At 43.1% G+C, this 21619-nt stretch overlaps 1 protein-coding gene across 2 annotated transcripts; it reads right to left on the reverse strand.

Moving 5' to 3' along the window:
- Nucleotides 1-18427: 18427 nt before the first annotated feature.
- On the reverse strand, nt 18428-21246 carry MSC (musculin). 2 transcript variants are annotated; one of them, XM_025871447.2, is made up of 2 exons: nt 20534-21246; nt 18428-19639 (listed from the first exon to the last, which is right to left on the reverse strand). In XM_025871447.2, exons 1-2 carry the CDS (start codon nt 21032-21034, stop codon nt 19553-19555), a joined length of 588 nt encoding a protein of 195 aa, XP_025727232.1. In that variant the 5' UTR covers nt 21035-21246; the 3' UTR covers nt 18428-19552. The 2 variants fall into 2 exon arrangements, with proteins under 2 accessions (XP_025727232.1, XP_025727230.1); XM_025871445.2 differs by having other exon boundaries at nt 20525-21246.
- Between the last annotated feature and the right edge of the window lie 373 nt (nt 21247-21619).

The following is a 21619-nucleotide window of genomic DNA, read 5'->3' on the forward strand; positions in this document are numbered from 1 at the left end:
TTTCAGGCCTCTGTATAAATGCCGCCTATGATGCTCCAAACAATGATGTCATGAGCACGGGATCTGGACTGCCCGCCTGTCACAATACAGTTGCTCAGTAATGTGAACAGATCAGACATTAGGATCAAGTTCAGACAGTTTGTTTGGAGACCACCCAGAAAATGTGTTGTCTGTGCCAAGAAATCTGACATCTCCAACCCCAGTCAAATCAGGCAAGCTGGAGGGTACAAAAGAAAAGTATAAGAAGCTGTGGGGTAATTGCTGATGACTGAAGGGCTTATAAAGGAAGCTTAAAAGTAGACTAAAAAGGCAACTGAAGCAACCACCAGGCTCCTTGGTATCATGGAATTTTAGGCCAGAGGAGGGCCCAGTGCAATGGGTTGAATGGGTTGAATGGTGTCCCCTAAGATATATCCAAATTCTACTCCCTGGAACCTGCAAATGTGACCTTATGTGAGAGAAGGGTCTTTGCAGATGTTATTAAAGATCTCAAGATGAGATCATCCTGAGTTATCCAGGTGGGCCCTAAATCCAATTCTAAGTGCCATAGAAGTGCCCTAAGTGCCCTGAGAAGGCACAGAAGGGGAGAAGGCATGTATGTGTTAATGGAGTGATCCCATTATCCCATAATCAAGCAGAGAGACTGGAACCATATAAGCCACCAGAAACTCAAAGAGGCAAGGAAGTATCCTCCCATAAAGCCTTTGGAGGAAGCACAGCCCTGTTGACACCTTGAGTTTGAATTCTAGTCTATAGAAATGTGAGAGATAAATAAATTTCTGTTTTTTAAGTCACTAAGTTTGTAATAATCTGTGACATTCCTGGGAAACTAATATACTCATATTTTATCAAAAAGCCAACTATACTTTCATTGCCTAGGATTTTTTTTTTGAGTAGGCCATTTCAAATATTTTCTTTTTTTTGCCATTTCAAATATTTAAAGTATTATATACTTGTATATAATATTATATACTTGGCCTCTTCTGTTCTCTGTTAATCTTTGGAGCTGCTGAGCTATCTGAGTCTTGCATGGGAGCATTCTCTTCCAGTCTCCCAAATAGGGAAACAAATTCAAGAAATCAAAAACTAATGATGTACTGTATGGTGACTAATATAACACAATAAAAAAAAAGAAATCAATAAAATCTCACACCCAGCAGCTGGATACCCCAACATTAATCTACTTAGGGCCCACAACCGAAAAACTTACAACCTAATTTTAATTTTGCTGGCTTAATGTTAAATGGACACACATGCAAAGTTCTGAATCAGGGATAAGAAGATACAACTGCACAAGTAGAGATTAAACAGGTGATCAGTGGAACATGTGAAAAACAATGAAGCTAAATCAATAAGAATTGAAAGTGATGTGCTTGTCAGCAGAAACAATCCTGAGCTGATTTCATGAACAGAGCAAAGAAGGCAGCAGGCTTGGGGCTACTCTGCCTGATGTCATTCCCGGAACCCACTGCATGCTGAGAGTGACGTCTGCCAACTTGAACCTATCCCAAGGAGGGCAACTGTGACACTAGAGTGGGTGTGATGGCAAATGAGCAGCAAATGAAAGCTTACTGGTTCTTAACTTAAAGAAAAATCATTAGAATGAATGTGGTGAACTCTTCATGCCTTCAAATGATCATCCTAGGAATTAAATTGGGCTCTGGGTACCTGTGGGCAGAAACAGGTAGAAGAAGGTGAGCCTGCAAAACAGATTAACAGAAAGTGGCCAAGGAGGAGGGAGAAATCTTTGAATACTCCCACATTTACCCTCTGTATCCGGTCACATATCCAGATGGCCTTAATTTTCGTGAGCGTGGAAAATAACCCAATTCACCTGGCTTCTGCCTTCACTCAGTGGTTTCTAAATGGTCACCCACGGCTGCCGACCACCTGTGAGGAAAGTTCCTTATGGCCATCGGAGTGAGAGAAAAAAAAGACAGGGCAGCAAGTTTCCCAACTGAAAGCACTACCTTTCCTTTTGAAATAACATCCTTCCTACTTTTTTTTTCCTAAGTGTTAAAATGCTCTTCCTGTTTTTAAATCATGATGATAGTTAGAAACTGATTTTTTAAAATGTCTGATCTGGTGAAATTAAAATTGACAACCCCATTTGGGTTTTGTTTTGTTCGGTTTTGCTAATTTCTTCTTCTGGGAAATCCAAAAAATCTGGGAGCCAGGACTCCTGATTACAATAGAAGGAAAAATAAAATTAATATTTTTACATTCAAAGACAGAAACCTCAAAATTATTATTGAAGAGCTCTTTTTCCTAAGAAATTAGCAATAAAAACCACAGTGTTTAGATGTGTTACTTTTAATTTGAGAAGGTTTTAAAATCCACAGGATGTGTGCATTTTTAACAGAGAATCAAATAAATTGGAATAAGATTTGGACTAATTCAGTTACAAGATTTTATGTTTCATGTGTTAGTTGAGGTTCTTCTAGTTTAGCAGATGAGGGCATGAACTCCCCTTTGTGCTTACCTCCAGCCAGGCACAGAGCTCTTTCCATGCTTCATCTGCTCACAGCGACTCTCTCAGGGAGACTCTCACATTTGCTCCATTTTCCTGGGGTGGAACCTGAAAGTTCAGAGAAGTGAAGCCATAATGAAAGAATTAAATTCTGTGCCTATAACAACCACAGTACAAGCAGATTCCCAGAATAACTACATTTCTATCTCCCCGGCTGGCCCACATTCCTGTGATACTACCATTGACCACAAGGAGGAAGTAGAGACTCGGATTTGAATGGTCATCTTAGGTGACCACAATTTCACCTATCCCCATATTAATTAAAACAGTTCAAGGTGTAATAATATATATTAAATTTTTTCTGTGCTTTTTTTCATCCATAATATTATTATTTGGCTGGAGTGAAGAGCCAAGTTGGAAAAAGGAAACAGAACACCGAAATGCACTAGAATCTGTGTTCTCTTAAAAACAGAAAAATGGAGGTAATTATAATTTTTTCCACTTACCCCACACAGGACAGTTGGAAGCTCAAATGAAATTATCATCTTTGGGCCTTCCTTGAACTAACCACTTCCCCCAAAGAGTCTTCTAAGAATTATAACATTTCTTGCATAATATGAGACAATGACGAGGCACCAGGACTAGCTATACATTTGTGTCTCATTAATAAATAAAACAGTTGTAGGTAACTTCCTAGAGTTTCTTTCTAGAGGAGGTGTAGTAGTGACAGTGTTGCAGAATTGCTACAAGGGATCTGAGAATCCATAGATGGCCCACAGACAGAAGAAATGGTGGCCCTGGTGGATGGGGGCGGGGGGGAAGGTGCCTGATGTTGACTTGTGCACAGGTAAGCTTGGGATTCTCTTTAGCAAGGTTATGTCTCTAGAAAGACCTCTTTCACCAGCTGCTTTCTTGAAGGCTGCAGAGGACAATGCTTCATCTCCAAGGAAGTAAATGTATTGCACTCCATGGCTGCCTTCACGGCGAGGACCATGAAGACAAGTAGGGAGACACAGCGTTTAAGAGGGGAGGATGTCATCATGGCGGACTGGGACGTCGGAAGAGGGCGGGGTAGCTCCCTCATGGCATCCAGCGCATGCGTAGAGGAGACCTCTGTGGGGGACCCGAGTCTGAGGAAAGGGAGACGATGCGGGAAGCCGGAAATTCCCTCTAGCTCTCCACAGGACCCCACCGGCAGCACCACTACGTGGGAACTCTGTAACTCCTGCGGGCTTTCTGAGGACGTCCTGCTGGTCTTAAAACTGTGGCCAGCGTGGATGCGCACCCCCTAATGTTTGCTCTACCTCCTTCTCAGCCTTACTCCCTCTTTCCCTCCAGGGTTGCTGTCCTGGGATTGCTTCTCCAAATAAGGTGTTAGTCCTCAAGCTTTCTGCTTCTCCTAGGGCACCCAGGATAAGATAGAGTATTTGTTGTTTTAGAACTTGAGGCCTTCAAAAAGGCGTTAACCCTGCCCTTTGTATTCATGACCAGTGACCAAAAACACTTGAGCTTAAAGAAAAGGCAGAAATTAACCTCCGGGATTAATATGTACCGGCTAAGGGCTTGCTGCCACTTAGATATCGACCACCAGATGGCGCGGTAACCACGTCCTTTCAGAGCTGGGACTGGTTGCCTGGAGTTCAGACGTTTGGCCTCCTTCCAATCAATTATTTTTACGATTGAATCTTGTGGTAAGAACTGGAGCTGCAGAGAGTTCCCAAAATAGCAGAAGCAGTGGTTATGTAAGCAAATAATATAGTGTGGAAACGTCCATTGACAAGTGTATTTAGTGCCCTTGAAGGTGGGTTTCAAATCACTCTTATTTTCTTATACTGGGTAACATATATTACTTTCTGTTTTAAATCTTTTTTTTTTTTTTTTGAGGTGAAATACACATGACATAAAATGAACCATTTTAAAGTGAATAATTTAGTGGCCTTTAGTACATTGACAATGTTTTGTAACCACCATCTCTACCTAGTTCCAAAACATTTCCATCATTCTAAAGGAAAATCCATTTTAAGCAGTTTCTCCCATTTCTCCTCTCCTCAACCCCTGGCAACCAACCAATGTACATTTTGTCCTGATGGATTGATCTCTCCTGGATATTTCGTATAAACTGAATCATACAATATGTGGTCTTTTGTGCCTGGTATCTTTGACTTAGCAGAAAGTTTTTAAGGTTCCTCCACATTGTGGCATTCATTCCTTTGTATGGTTGAATAATATTCTACTGTATGGATATACCACAATTAGTTTATCCACTGAGGACATTTGGGTTGTTTCCACCTTTGAGCTATTGTGACCAGTGCTGCTATAAACATTTGTGTGCAGGAACTTGTTTGAGTACCTGTTTCCAATCCTAAAATGGAATTGGTGGGTCATATGGCAATTCTATGTTGCTGGGGGGGTTTTTTGTTTGTTTGTTTGTTTTAAGAAACTGCAAAACTTTTCCACAGAAGCTGAACGATTTCACAGTTCCACCAGCAGTGTAGGAGAGTTGCAATTTCTTCACATTCTCACCAACACTTGTTATTGTCATTATCATTATTATTATTATTATTACCATCCTGGTGGGTGTGAAGAGGTACCTCATTGTGGTTTTGATTTGGATTTCCCTAATAATTAATGATGTTCAGCATCTGTTCATATGCTTGTTGGTCAATTTGTATATCTTCTTTGTAGAAATACCTTTTCAAGTCTTTTGCCCATTCTTAAAAATGTCTTCTATTCTTTAGGTTACCTTTTCACTTTCTTAATTATATCATTTGATGTACAAAAGTTTTTAATTTTGATGAAGCCAAATATATCTATTTTTTCTTTTGTTGCCCTTGCTTTAGATATCACATCCACTGTCAAATCCAACGTCATAAAGATTTACTCTTATGTTTTCTTCTAAAAGTTTAATGTTTTTTGCTCTTATACTTAATTCATTCATGCGTTTTGAGTTAATTTTTGTATATGGTGTGGAGTAGGGGTCCAACTTCATTCTTTTGAATGTGGATATCCAGTTGTCCCAATATCACTCTTCCCCATTGAATGGTCTTGGCATCCTTGTCAAAATCAATTGGCCATAGATGTATAGGTTTATTTCCGGATTTTCAATTCTAATCCATGGGTCGGTAAGTATGTCCTCATGCTGGTACTACATTGTTTTGATTGCTGTAGCTTTGTGGTAAGTTTTGATATTGGAAAATGTAAATCTTCCCACTTTGTTCTTCTTTTGAAGATTGTTTGGCCAGTCCAGGTCCCTTGCAAATTCATGTGAATTTAAGGATTGGCTTTTCCATTTCTGCACAAAAGTCCATTGGAATTTGTATAGAGATTGCACTGAATGTGTAAATTACTTTATGTTGTACTGACATCTTAACAATATTGTCTTCTAATTCATGAACACAGGATGTCTTTCCATTTATTTAGTTGTTTTTTAATTACCTTATGCAGTGTTTTTATAGTTTTCAGCTTATCAGTCTTTCTCCTTCTTGGTTGACTTTATTCCTGGGTGCTTTATACTTTTGGATGATATTGTAAATAGAAAACAGAAAAATAGTTTTCTTAATTCTCTTTTCAGATTATTCATTGCTGGTGTATAGAAACACAACTGACTTTTATGTGTTCATCTTGTACCTTGCAACTTCGCTGAATTTGCTTATTAGCTCTTGTAGCTTTTTGTGGATTCTTGTAGATTCTTTCATGGATATATAGAATCATGTCATCTGTAAGTGGAGATAGTTTTAAGTCTTCCATGCTAATTTAATGCCTCTTATTTGTTTTTCTTATCTAATTTCTCTGGCTGGAACTTTCAGTACAATGGTGATTAGCAGAGGTAAAAGTCTCATCTTTGTCTAGTTTCTGTTCTCAGGGGGAAAGCTCAGTCTTTCACCACTGTGTTTGATGTTAGCCGTGGGATCTTCACAAATACCCTTTATGATGTTGAGGGAGTTCCCTTCTTTTTCTAGTTTTCTGAATGTTTTTATCATGAAAGGCTGTTGGATTTTGTCAATGGCTTTTTCTGTGTCAGCTGAGATGATCATGTGGATTTTTTCCTTCATTGTTATAATGTAGCATATTACATGGATTGATTTGCTTCTGTTAAAGCCACCTTTGTATTCCTGAGCATCTCTTTTTAAAACATTTTTTTTAAATGAAGACATATATAAAGTGTTGTAGGAATATAAATGAAATAGAATTGATTCTGCGGGTCAGAGAAGAAGTCATAGAAAGGGTGAAAGGGAGGGGAAGACAAGCCAGCCTGTAAAAGTCAGATTGGAAATGACCTTGAATGATAAGGATGAAAGCTAAACTTTCAAGCGGAGTCTTTTTCTAATCCCAGATAGATGAGAAGCCATATCCAATTTCCAAAGATCCAGCTTCACTTTTCTTATCTGTAAAATGAATAGATTATTTTGGTTTTGACTATCATTATTATAAATGGAATTTGTCCTCATGCTCATATCATAAACCTTTCCAATGAAGTTATGCAGTTTGCAGACTATAATTTGTAATTAGCAACCCATAGACAGGTAGTCACAGTAAGCATTTAGATTCATCTTTCTTTTTCATTGTTATTAGCATACTAGGATGAACACAAAGTAGATTATTTATGAGACACCTTTTGGATCTAAAGTGTTACGGCTTCCTGAGTCTATGAAACCTATACCACTGGTTCCTCCCTAATTCTACAAAGTCCTAACCCCTAACCCCAGGTTGTCAGAAAAACTATCAGGCAGTTTCATTAAGTCTACCTTAATTCTCCTTTGTCTGAATTCAGATAAACTGTCTTGCCCTGTCCTTGTGAAGATGGAAAATAGCAAAATACCTGTTCCTAGTGGAAGGTTGTCTCTCAACTTGCTTAAACAAGTACCCGTTACACACATCTCAAACTGGTAGGCCATTCTAGTCAGAGTAGGAGAACCGTGGGAGAACACTTGTGGTGAGAACGGCCCGCAGTCACCGCTTTTTCTGGCCCTCCTCACCTCATTTTTCCCCTCCAGCTTTTTTCTCTTGGCCACTTCCTGCCTCCATTGCAGGGCTCTCCAGGGGTATGTAATCCTGTGAGCTAAAAATCCCAGGTGAGGATAGAGCTATCTTGTTAGCTCAGCACATATACATTGGGCGTTTTTCCAGTCATCTTCATTAGGGGCTAAAGAGGAAAGCAAGACCGAAAAGAAAAGATCTCTTTATAGATGACAAGTGCCTTTCTCTGGGTTATTTCGGCTGGTACTGCCAGCAAAGCACACAGACCCTGGCTCCTTTCTTCACTTCCATACCATTTTAAGCACTCAGAACCAGATATAATTCTGTGGCTCATCTACTGTCCCAAGTTAACACCCCAGGCTAAAGTATCCTTGTTGGGGAGCACCATTTTCCCACCAGCTTCCTTTCCACCTGGGAGAAGTCTTTGGGGAGGCACTAGATTAGGATTGGTTAAAGGTTCAGACTGAGCTGGAGAGAACCAGGTTTAAATCCTGGCTCCACCAGCTAGAGAGAACCAGGTGTGAGTGTGTGTTTTAAATTTTTTATTTAAATTTAATTTAACATATAGTGTATTATTAGTTTCAGAAGTAGAATTTAGTGATTCATCAGTTGCATATAACACCTGGTGCTCATTACTTCAAGTGCCCTCCTTACTGCCCATCACCCAATTACCTCATTTCCCCACCCACCTCCCCTCCAGCAACCCTCAGTTTGTTTCCTATAGTTGAGTCTCTTATGGTTTGCCTCCCTCTGTTTTCATCTTATTTTATTTTTCCTTCCCTTCCCGTATGTTCATCTGCTTTGTTTCTTAAATTCCACATATGAGTGAAATCATATGATATTTGTCTTTGTGAGAACCAGATTTGAACTTTGACTCTACCGACTAGGGTCCTGTGTGGCCCTCGGAAAGTCACGAAAGCTTTATGAGCCTGGGTTTCTATCTGTAAATTAAAAGAATGACAGACCTACTAATGGTCTGAGAGATTTCAAAGAATATTATCTGTAAAGTATATAGCATGAGACTTAGCATGGTTACAGTATTAATTTGTCTCTTCTGATTTTAAAACCTTTGTCCTTTACTGTACTCATTCAAGTTTCTTTTCAGTCTGAGAGATCCTGAGAACCACCAGATTCTGTGCAGAGCTGATGCACTCTGTGTGCAGCAGGAATTAACATAGTTTGTAAAGCCGTAGTGACTAATTATACCAGCATCCTGGTTGTCTGTGATGACTACATATCTCAGGTGGCTCCAGAGAATGGACTTGCCCAAATCACCATCATTTCACAACAGAAAGATAATTTAAGCCAAAGAGGAGCAATGGCTATTTTCTGTTAAGAATAATTTATTAAATATTTACTGAGTACTTGCTTTGTACCAGACATATGGAGGTGATGATTTCATAAAGATAAAAAATGAAAACCCATGATTCCCATTCTGAAGACATTCACACTCCAGCGACAGAAAAAAAGGCATACTCATGCAAGACCCAGGCAAGGACATTGTTTCCAAGCTTTGCATCTCCGAGTAAAATAGTCCTTGTCTCTCTTTGACCTTTTAGTTATTAGTGTCCCCCCTTCGAATCTGAATCCCCTACAACAAGACAAAATTTGATAAGAATCCCCTTAAGCCAAAGGACAGTGGAGTTCCTAAATGAATGGCATCGTTTCTAAAATCTGTACTCTTTTAAACTTGCCCTTTTAAACTTTAGTGATAAATGATGACTCATGATGAGTCTGCTGTTCACTGTCTGTCCCAAGTTAGAAACCCCGTAGTCAATGTGAATTTCTTCCTGTCTTTCATCACCCACATCCAGTGTATAACACAATCAGTCTGATGCTAGCAGTAACGTGTCTCCTGAATGCATGCCTTGTATCCCCACCACAACTCTCAACCTGGGCTCTCCGTCTCTCTTGCCTGGCCTGCCCAGGTCCTCCCGCCTTCAATCCATCCTGCCCGCCACCAGCCAGGGAGCCCCCTAAAAACCTAGGCTCAGATGAATCACATCTCAAGATATGCAAAAGGCTTAAAGGTGGCAATTCTAAAGCACCAACAGTACATTTTGAGAAATCATGGAAAAAGGTGAAAAGTGTTACAGGAAAGCGGTGGGGAAATATCTTACCTTAAAGGGGGAAAAAACTCGCTAAGTTCTTGAAACAATAGACCAGGTTTTTATATTTCTCACCCAGGCTTCTAGAGTTTAAGAAAAAAAAAAAAGCCATCTTATTTATTTATTTATTTATTTATTTATTTATTTATTTATTTATTTATTTTTGCTGAGGGATTCTTTTAGTTGGATATGATGTTTTCCAATCTTAATTTTTATTCTGGGTCAAACCAAACAGAATCATAGAATGCTTATTAAAAGTTCTGACAAATCTTGTTCTATCAGTGTTTAATGCTATTGAATATCGGGGCGCCTGGGTGGCTCAGTCGTTAAGCGTCTGCCTTTGGCTCAGGTCATGATCCCAGGGTCCTGGGATCGAGCCCCACATCGGGCTTCTTGCCCTGCAGGAAGCCTGCTTCTCCCTCTCCCACTCCCCCTGCTTGTGTTCCCTCTCTCGCTGTGTCTCTTTCTCCCAAATAAATAAATAAAATCTTTTTAAAAAATGCTATTGAATATCTGCCTTTAGAAGGAAAGAGCTTAAATACCACAATGGCTTTGCTTATTTGATTTCTCTATCATCCTAAAGAAGCCTTTTTTGTACCCTGGTGAGACCGAGGACTTATAAATAGAAATGAAGGGTCTGTAGTGAAGTGTATGGTCAACACTAAAATCACATAGAAATAGCAATTCCGTGTAATAAACCAAGGACACCTAGGGGATTTGAGCTCATCTAAAACATTTAAAAGCAGGCTGACTTTGTCCTTCTGCTCAGGCTTTAAGCCTCCCTATTTGTAACTTACAACAACAGCAGGAGTCCTAATTGATGCTGGTTGGAAGACCCATTAAGAAACTGGAACATTTTAGAAATGTAAAGGACTTAAGACTTCATCTAGCTTGGGTGGCTCATTTTAGGTGAGAAACCAAAGTTGGAACAGCAAGTGATTAGCCAGGGCCACCCAACAAGTCAGGTCCTCAGAACGATCGGCTTGTCACCCCAGCAGGCTCCCAAGTACTGGGCGGTGCACATCGAGAGCAGCTACACAAAATAGCTGTCATGGTGCCAAATTCTTATCTGCTGGTGTCCTTCAGATTGGGTGGGCTGAATGCCAAGGGGAAACTCAGTCTATGAATTCTAATCCTGGACAGTTCTGGTCACAGGGTCTTAAATTTCCCTCCAGGGCACAAGTTCTGGGACAGATCACAGGGGAATAAAAAGCATGAGTGCATCCTGTGGGCACATCTGAATCAGGGCATCTCCTTGGTGTCGCTTTTAACCCCTCTATCTTACTGTAGCCATAGAATCAATCTACACATTTTCTATCCAGCTGTCCTGACCATGCAAATAGACTTTAACAATCTCTTCTCACACTCCAATATGAGCTCGATGTGTGGCTTGTCGTTTCAGTCAGTACCTTGAAGATTTAAAAATTCTGAACGTGACAAACATTTGAGAGGAGAGCGGAGACAGAATCACAGTTCAAGGCTCAGATTTAAGGAAAAGTAAGGGACTCTAAATCGTCAGGGATGTGTCCCTTAGCACTGTCTCAAAGCATGCCAAGGGAAAAAGCTGATCATCTCAATGCGATGCTGATGTGGATGCGGATACTAATGGAGCAACATTTGTTGACTACTTACCACACCAGACACTGGGCTAAGTAATTGACATCCACCATCGCCTTTCATCTCCACACCCTATCAAGTACATTCTATTATATCCTCATTCTACAAATGGGCAAATGCAGGCTCAGTCATTTTAAGTCCCTTAAGTCTATGCTCTTCCCCTCTCCCCCATCGGTCCAAAACTCGTGGTAAAAGTCCATGCTCCTAACCACCATACTAGACATTAACCCAGTCACCGGGCTAGTATTTATCGTTCTTTTTGGTAAGCCCTACTCTTGGTTTGCCCAGTGCTCTTCCAGGACTCCCTCGCCTGTCAGCCCTCTGGGAAGCCTTCTGCAACTCTCCAAGGACGTGTGTTCTCTGCCCCTCCTCCCAGAGCGCCACCTTCTCTCATGGCACTTGGCATACTGTATTTCAGTTTTTGGTGCATTTATCCATGTCCTCCTTCAGAGCACTTTGAGGCAAGGCAACTTTGTTTTATCCAGCACTGTCCTGGCTCATTGCAGATGATCAGCGAGTTCCTTGGATAAATATCTGAGATGAAATCCTACTTGACAAGATGTTTTGGTCATCTATTGCTGAGAAAAAAACGATCCCAAATTTAGTGGCTTAAAATGACAAAAACATTATCCTCTCTCAAGATTCAGAGGGTCAGGAATTAAGACAGGGCTAAAGGGGATGGCTCACCCTTGCTAGATGTTCTCAATAGCTTCTTCACTCTCCACTAAGACTCGGCCACAGCTGGCCGTAATGGTTCCACCGGGATCATCCATCTGGGGCCTCAGTCCTCACTGTCAGCTGGGCTCCCCAGTTCTCCTGTGTGTCGTCTCAGGGCTTTTCTTTCATGTGGTCTCTTCAGGATTGTTAGACTTCTTACATGGAAGTTCAGAATCCCAAATAAGGAAAAACAGAAGCTTCCAGTCCTTAAGGCTTAGACCTGGATCTGCCAGTCAATTCTGCCACCTACCATGGTTAGAGCAAATCACAGGACCAGCACTACACAAAAACATGGATAATAGAGGCCTGGTTCACTGGGGACCATCTTTGGTGCCTGGGTCCCTCTATGCTAATAGAGTCAACTCCATTCCTGCCCAAGCCTCCAAAGTAATGGTATTACTTGAGGATGACTGAACCGGAGAAAGAGAATGCCTCATCCTATTCCGTCACCACAAGTTGAGGGAAAACCTATAATGAAAGCACATAAAAGAGATTTCCAGAGAGTTCTGTGCACAGAAACAGCCAGTGGGACAGTGCCGGGTAAGAAACACCTACAATGTTTAGGATAAAACATACAGCCTACATCTAGCAACATGCAGGTTTCATATATGTTTTATATATAAGGATGTCTTTCTTTTCGGCTCTCTCCTTTTCTCCCTGTCTGTGGTTTAGCCACCTTGTCCCCTCAGGCCCCTGAGGCCTTGGCTACCACCTCTTAGAGCACTGCCCTTTGTGATTTAGATATTCCTTAATTGAATTTAGCCAGAAAAGTTTCTGTCATTTTTGCATAAGGATACTCCCTCCCTACTCCCCAGCCCTTGGAACAGTTTCCTTAAGGATCATCCAAATCCCTTGGACCTCCTGTGGCTGTACTGTTTATTTTATGGGATCCTTTCTTTGCATTTGAAGATGTTTGCTTCCAAAGAATTTGAGAATTCCCCGAGTTTTTGTTGTTTGTTTGTTTTTCTTTCTTTTGTACTCAGATTGTGCGCATCGAGGCATTTAGTTACTTCAGCGCTGTGCCTGTATAAGTTAATCAATATTATCATGAATAAATATATTTGTCTGCCACTTGGCAAACTTACAAATAAAAGACTCTTTATTGAGGATCAGTGGAAATGATTCCCATGTTTCCTTAAATAAATTTCCTCATTGGGACAATGATTCTAATCTAGCTAAGGATCTAGCTAAGATTCTAACCTCGCCCTCAGAATATGAATTATATGGGCAAAAGAAATGGGATTTTGCAGTTACAAATTTCGGGCACCATTTTCCCTTTCAGTTGAAAGCCAGATAGATCCAGCCCTGAGGCTACAAAGGCTTAAAACACAAAGGCCTAAAAGAGTTGAGAATGGGGCAGAAAGAGCAGGAAACAGTTAGAAATCCTGGAATAGCCTGTATGACACCAGCTCAAGCGTTGACCCTGCTGATTTGCCTGGCTAGACTCCAGTGGTATTGCATGGGGAATGTCTGCCCCGTCTAAGTCACTACCATCCTAACCTCTCTAGCAAATCCTTCTGATCAAATGTTTGCTCCTATATCCAACCTTGACATGATTTACTTACTCCTGTCCTGCTGAGATTGCCACATGATCAAGAACACGTGGAATCCTATCAGTGAAAAGGACCTTAGGAATTACCCAGGCCAGTGGTTCCCAATTTTTTTTTCTTGTCTCTGGCCTCTTTACACTTTTAAAAATTATTAAAGACCCTGAAAAGCTTTTGTTTAAGTGGTTTATATCTGTTGATATTTACTGGATTCGAAATCAAAATCGAGAGAAAACATTTTTAATTCATTTAAAAAACAATAATAAGCTAATTACATGTGAATGTAACAAACATATTTCTAATGAAAAATAACTGTGTCCTCCAACACATTTTAATGGTGATGTTTTATATGTTTGCAAATGTCTTTAATGTCTGACTTAATAGAAGATCGCTGTATTCTCATTCCTGCCTTCTACATTAATCTCTTGTGATATGTTCTTTTGGTTAAAGTATGTGAAGAAAATCCAGCCTCACACAGATGTGGAGCTGTGAAGAGAAGAAGCGTATTAATGGCCATTTCAGTTAATGCGGGTATTTGTTGATATTATGCCAAGACTCCACAAGTATAGTTTCTGAAAGGTGGGCTGCAATGCGGAATCTGAAATCATATCAATGAACTTTTTTTAAAGATATTTATTTATTTATTCATTTATTCATTTATTTATTTATTTATGAAAGAATGAGAGAGAATATGAGAGGGGAGAGGGTCAGAGGGAGAAGCAGACTCCCAGCTGAGCAGGGAGCCTGATGCGGGACTCGATCCCGGGACTCCAGGATCATGGCCTGAGCCACAGGTCACTTAACCAACTGAGCCACCCAGGCGCCCAACAATGAACTTTTTGTATTTTATTACATCAAAATCCATTAGTCTATTTTGCACTACCTGAATTTATTTTTTTATCCCATAGATGATTTCTGATGCTGAGTGTTGTGATCTCTATTTTTCAAGAGGAAACTAAAGAAAATGTCTCCTTAGTGGCAAAAAAAGAAAGATCTTTTAGGAAAATTACATGTGGCATAAAAAAGCAAGGTGACAACAGTGGCAAAGGGGAATGATGGGACAAATTTGCAGATGAGGAGTAAGGACACCTGTAGAGGAGAGAAGGAAAATTGGGAATACAACTTTTAAAAATTAGCATTTATGGAGCATTTCTCAAGTGCCTAATAGATCTCATTTAATCCATTTTCGGTGGGGTCGGGTAGATTATTCTCGTCTCACAGAAGAGTGGTAAAGTGCCCAAGGTTGCAGAGTTACAAAATTGTGGGACGAGACTGCAACCAGTTACGTCTGACCCAGTGGTTTTCAATCTTTAAAAATGTAAGTTTTTTTTAAATTCCAAAAATAATATATAAACTCTTTTAGCACACAAGGAAAAGGAAAAGACAAAAGCTTCTTCCTCCTTGCCCCCCACTCCTCCCCATTTCTACTGCGAATCGTAATAGTCAATACAGATACCATATTTTCACCAAACAGAAAGCCACTGCTTTCAACTGCTCCATGATCCTCTTTACCACAAGCAATGAAAGATCCCGAAGTTGGTCCATAACCTATCTTGGTGATAATAGAACTAACAAGGGCAGAGATCATTTGCCACAATTCCTCCCTTAGTGCTAGTGTTTACACGGACAGGTGGATTTCAGGTTCTGGAGACTTTCTAGACCTTTGCAGCATCATATATTCACCTATCACTGTTGTGGGAAAGAGAAGAAAAATAATACACAGGGCAGAACAGAACAGAAAAGGAGATGAATGGTGGGTGGTGAGCGCAAAAATGTAAGCAAGGGCGCCCTCAGTGGGTACGTGCCCAGTGAAAGGAAAGTAGCCAGGGTCTCAGTTACAAAGGGAGTCCCAGTCTGTACTTTCTAGTGACTTTTCCCAGAAGTCAGATGCTTGGCAGTGAGAAGTCAATTATTAATTTATCTGTTTTTGCTCTTCCAAACATTGCTAAAATGACTTTCTCAGTTATTGCTTTAATATTTTTTTCAAAATTAGTAGCCAAGCTATTTACCTATCGCCTATTAAAATAGGATGTGTATCACTCAGTTCTTTTTATGGAGGGTAGTGGTGTTTTGTTTTGTTTTGTTTTGTTTTGTTTTGTTTTGTTTTTTTAACTCATGAAGCATTTATCACCAGCGGAAAAACTGTACCTATAAAAAAAAATCTCCTTTGTAAATTGTGATGGTCAATGTCACTAATTGTTGAAGGAGCCATTGGACTCAAGTGAAGTTGTAACTTGAAGCCCAGTGCAAAAGAATATGCACAAAATCAATTCATCATCCACAACCAAGAGAAACGCCTAAGTGTTTCAAGATTACAGTGCCGAAAGCATTTCTTTTTAAAATATTCATCTTAGGAAGAGCCTGTGAAAGGGGATTTTTTGTTCTCTTTGATTGAGTCAGTATCACTAATAATAATGCTTTGGTCTCTCAAAAAGCCCCCTGAAGAGTATTTTTCAATTTACTCATTTTTATTTGCTCTTCAAGACCTTTTACATTATATTTCTCAGACTTTTTTCTGCTCAACTTCTCTTAGACAGCAGTATAATCAAATTGAAATAACTCAAAAGAGAAACTTTGTTCTTTTTTTCTTAACCTCCTCTGTTCCCAGCCCCAACTCCTATTTCTTCAACCCAAATTCCTAGAGGAAAATGAAGGAAAAAGAAATTAAGGAATGGGATGCCTTTCTACCACTCAGCATGCACAATGGTCATGGTAAATCAAGGAAAGGTTGGTTCAGGGTGCTTTCACCCTCTCCCAACAGCTACCTTTGTCCAGAAGCTTGAGCAACTTACCCGGATTCACTGAGACTTACTAGAAATTGGCTTCTTTCTTCTTCTTTTTAAATCACATAATTCTTGGCATTGGACTTTTTATAGAAACTGGGGAGTGAAAATAATTCTTAAGAATTTTTTTCTCTATAAATTATAGGATTATAAAGTGGCAGTAAAAATGAGTTTGCAGGATACAACCCTGTGCACATGTAAATCAGTGAAGAGGATCACTGCAGTGTGGGGAGTAGGGACAGAGTAGGGGTAGGAACGTTTACCCCTGAAGTGCCCTAGAAGGATATATTTACAGAAAGAAGTACTTACATATTTTTATTTATGAAAATTTGCCCAAATATTTTCTTGTTTCTTCGAATGCTCCTTCTTATCTGTACTTACTACCAATATAGCCTCCCCCCCCTTTTTCTGGTCTGCTTTTGTGGGACACTTGTGTTTTACCGTTGTAACCCAGGCATTTTAAAGCTGGGCCCCAAAATCTTAAAGACTGGATTCCTGAAATGCCTCACCTGTTTATAAAGTGCCCCCTTTGTCAAAGCATGCCTCCCCACTTTTTTTAGGAATCAACATTTAGGATGCTGCTTACTGCCTACGAGAAGGGTTTCTTAAATATTATCACATTTATTCCTGATGACAGTTTTCTCCTGGGGTGGGGGGGGCACTATTATTATTCCCATTTTGTAGATACTGAAACTGTGGCTGAAAGAGGTTGCATGTGGCCACTAGTCTGTGGGTGGCAGAGCTTGAATTTCAGGTGGGGTTCTGTAGACATTCAGGTTCACCTTAACAACATACTACACTGTGTCCTTCCCTTGAAAAGGGTCGCATTTGATGGAAGCTTTGGAAAAGACATTGTCTGAGAGCTAGTCTCCAGGAGACATCCCCACCCCCAAGAAGCCGGCCACCCAAAACTTACCAAGGGGCCTAAGTGCCTTTAAACCACCACGCTAGGGTTTCCTGTCACTAGTTACTCCTGAGTTTGCTTTTACCAGGGAGCTCCTGATGATGCCACAGAAACCAGCTAGCATAACCCTGAGCCCACTTCTGCTGCTGAAGATTCCATCCTGAGGGCCAGATCCCTCCTTCTATGAAGAAAGCCCAAGAAAATGGTTTCAGGAAGCAGTTCTCCAGAGTTTTGGTTTAGTTTAGTTCAAAACAGGAAATCATGCTCCCCCCCCACACACACACCTCCCTCTCACCTCCTAAACTCCAGCTGTATTTTCTCTTTCTGGTCAAGAAAACTGCCTTTCGATTTTATAAAATAACGAACACACCCCAAATGGGGCAGTTGTTTAGGTAGTTTGATCCTTCACACTTTTCCTAATTTTCTAAATGTTCTACAAAGATAATGCAGCTTTTTAAAAAGATGGGCATTTAAAAAACCATATGATGGTTGCCCAGGTTATTACTTCCAGAGAAAATTTTAGTGAAAATGGAAGAAAATAACAAGGAAAATGAGATGGTGTACGTTAAAAATGCTATATAAACATTATTTGAAAAAAAGAAAAGTTCAACTAAAACACAACTTGGTGCCTTGTATTATGATTTTATTCTGCCAATTGGACCTGAGACCCACCCCCACTCCGATGTGTGGGCTGCAGGCATTCCTGAATGACTTGCAATTCTTAAGGACTGGAGTGTGCTTTAAGCCAGAGAAAGCATCGTGTGTGTGTGTGTGTGTGTGTGTGTAAAATAAGATGTGCACCTATATTACTTTGTAGAGCGTACACCTTTCAACGTGGCCCTAGCCCCAAAAGACTCTTCAGGCGCACTAAGCCTCGGGTTCTTTTTTTTTTTTTAGATTTTATTTATTTATTTGACAGAGAGACACACAGCGAGAGAGGGAACACAAGCAGGGGGAGTGTGAGAGGGAGAAGCAGGCTTCCCGCCGAGCAGAGAGCCCGATGGGGGGCTCGATCCCAGGACCTTAGGATCGTGACCTGAGCAGACGCTTAAGGACTGAGCCACCCAGAAGCCCCTAAGCCTCGGGTTCTTGCCTTCCAGTAACCCTGGCCTCCAGAAGAATCAGAATAATAGAAAGTAATGAGAGTTACACTTTTAAGTGCAGTGATCCAAATGGGATCAACTCCATTCTGCCGAGAAAGAACCAATCCCAGTCCCGGGCCAAGAAGTCACCTTTAAAAGAACTTCGGTACCAAACTAGATAAAGGGCAACAAAGACCACATTCTGACAGCGCCCAGGGCCACTCAGGTTTCACAATGCGTTTTATTATTCATACAAAAATAAATTTATTTACATTTGCTAGTTACTGTGGTAGTGCAGCCTAGAGACAGCGGCGCATTTCCCCTGAGCGGGGTCCCTAGGTACCCAGCCGCCTCAGCGTACCACCCAGCGCACTCCTCCAGCAAGGAAGAACGCGGGAGCGGGGAGGCTGTGCTGGAGGGGGAGGCGACCAGAGTTTGGATGCCGGAGGCCAGCTGGGCATCGCCAGGAGCCGGAGGAGGGGTGTTGCAAGGAGGTATGGGAGGAAGGAGTAGAGGGAGGCCCGAAGAAGACCCAAGTCTGGTTGGGTGAGGGGTGCGGGGGTGGGAGGCTCTTGTCTAGACCCGGAGGTGGGTAGGAGGGTAGACAGAAGCCCGGCTCGGAAGAGGCGGGAGCCTGGGAGGAGTGAAGAGCTTGACTGAGGCCAGGAGGCAGAACCGCCCGGAGCGCTCCGGGCAAACCCCGGGCCGGGTGGTCTGGGAAAGCGTACCTCCATCTCTCCCTGTGCCGAGAGGACATGCCCCTTCCTTTAGGAGGCTGCTGCCCTGTGGGGTACAAACCTGGCCCAGGTATGCCACTCTGCTCTCTTTGCAACTTAAAAACATGCCCCGATGTTGGTCTCGCGTGAAGACTGCTGTCTTTAAAGCCAATCATCCAGAGCACGTTCTAACCATTGCCTAACCGTAACCTGCCTGTGCGGTGCAGAGCCGTGCCATCATATACAGAGATCTGGCTCGGTCGGGAAACTAACTCCTAGGCGGTTTGGCGCTGGGTTAGTCTATACTGCTAAAGTCCGAGGTTGAATCTGGTTCCTCGCTGCAGAGACAGAGAAGGAAACTCTTTTTGGAGAAGAAAATTGTCATCGCTGGGATCCGCAGCAGCGGGCCTCCCTAGGCGTCCTGCGATGACAGCCAGGCGGCCAACCCTTCGGGCTCTGTCCCCAACACCCGCCACGTGTCGTGTTCACAGTTCGGGTGGGGGGCTGCCTAGGAGAATTTAGGAGAATCCGATGGAACTTCCTCCCATTCTCTGGGGGTTCTCACGCTCCTTTCTCTCCGTGGCCCCCAAACACAGGCGCTTCAACAATAATCCCAGCAAGTGAGTTCGATCTAAGCGGTGGTCCCACATAATCTGTTGGCTGCGGAAACTTCTTTGGTGTCCGAGTCGGGTCGTCCCGAGACCACGAACGGCCATGTCTGTAAAATCAAAAAGAGCGTCAGATATTGGAGGAGAAAGTACTGTCTCAAACAGAAACCGTTCTCCTAAGTGAACCCTGGAATATCCCTGGCTTTTAGTACCTCATATTTTATCAGTGTTATGGGAATTTGTGTGTCTTCTCTCTAAATTAGGATTTTAATTTTACTGGATTTGATTGCGTGAGACGTGAGACGTCTGCCATGCTTCCTCGTGGTCTTTGCCCTCAGGATGATTCGGTGAAACTTGCATAAGTTTGGGATTTTGTCTGTTTAATTCCCTTCCCACAACACACACACACACACACACACACACACACTCAGCCCTCCACTCCGAGTAGGAACTGGAATAGGTTCTTTCTCAAGCCGGGAAAGTTGGCAGGTCGGAGAGGGACTTTCCAGACATATCCCTTTTGGGGAAACCTCTCATATTCTGCAAGAACTTTTTAAAAAATCCAAAGGCTTTTAAATAGAGCTCAGGCTTCCCTCCTTCCTTTCAGAAAGTAGGGCTTGTTAAATCGAACAGGTCAAACTCTTAGCTGGAAAATTGGGGCGAGAGAGATTTTGCCATTCATTCTGCAACCGGGCAGTGGATGCAGATGGAACCCAGATTCACCCTGGACGTAGGATGTTGGCCAAAGAGCTGCCACGGGGCAAAGTACCAAGTACAATGATCAGAATGAAGAAACACTGAAGGGTGGAAGGTTCTTCTCCAAGAATGTGGCTTGGCCCCTCCCCTGTTTGGGAGAAATTAAACTGGACTCCTCACCACCCATTCCAGAACCCCCCTTTCAGGTTCTTCCCCGCGGGCTGACTCTGCCTGGTGCTCGGGAACTCTTTGAGCATTTCCCAGCCGCTAGCCCCGGGCCCCCCGTGCGGTGCCCCTACCAAGTTCACCGGGTGCACGTAGCCGTTCTCGTAGCGGTCCTCCTGCAGCAGCTGCCGCAGGTGCGCGATGTAACTGGAAGCCAGCCGGAGCGTATCGAGCTTCGAAAGCTTAGTGTCGGGGGGCACCCAAGGCAGGCTGGTCTTGAGCCTGGAGAAGGCTTTGCTCAGCACGCGCATTCGGGCGCGCTCGCGGGCGTTGGCGGCGTTGCGCTGCGACTGCTTGCAGTCTGCAGCCGAGCCCTTGGGCGGGAGGGGCTTCTTGCCGCCGCCGCCCCCAGCCACACGCGGCCGCTTCCTCTTGCAGCCTTCCGCGCCGCCGGCCGCGCCTAGCTCACACCGCTCTTCCTCGCCCTCGGGGTCTTCCTCTTCGGCCGACGAGTTGTCACTGGGCGAGATGTAGCTGCCCTCGGCGCCGCGGAGGGGCGGCCTCTTGGAGGCGGGGACCGGGTACCCCCGCTGCAGCCCCCGCAGCTCCATCTCCTCGGGGTCGCTCACCGAGCCGGTGGACATCACTGCGTCTCCCACGCCCACGCGCTCCCGCCTTCCTCCCGCAGGCCAGCCTAGCGGTCTCGGCCTTCCGCTCTCTCTGGCGGAGGCGGGGGCCGGGCAGAACTCCGAGGAAGACTTGAGACCTGGGCAGGAAGCGCGGGGCCGCGGGAGCGAGCCCTGCCGCTGAACCGGGAGTGCGCGGCCGAGAAGTGGGCTCCCGCGCCCAGGCTCCGCGCGCACCACCGCGAGCTGCGCCTTTTGACAGCACTATTTATTTGTACTCCTCGGAACAAACCACCCGGGCAAAGAAGAGGGGGTTGGAAAGGGGGGCAAGAGGTGGGGCGGGGGCGTGGAAGGGGTGGGGACCGTTTTTCTGCGCTCAGGATCTGTTGGTGGGGGCGGGGAAGGGGAAGTCTCTGCCCACTGAGATTTGGGGCCGCAGGTCCGTCGGACCCTCAGATTGTCAGTGAGAGAGAAGTGTGCTTCGGGCGAGTGAAGGAGGGGACCTTGTCGTACCCACCTTACTTCCACCCCCAACTAGTCTTAGCGAGGGCGAAGATTGCCAGACACTTAGAAACCCCAGGATCGCGACCTCTGCTTCTCTCT

This window comes from Callorhinus ursinus, unplaced genomic scaffold, assembly GCF_003265705.2.
Source record: "Callorhinus ursinus isolate GAN/ISIS: 27379988/994484 unplaced genomic scaffold, GSC_fseal_2.0 scaffold5, whole genome shotgun sequence".
Classification (NCBI taxonomy): domain Eukaryota; kingdom Metazoa; phylum Chordata; class Mammalia; order Carnivora; family Otariidae; genus Callorhinus; species Callorhinus ursinus.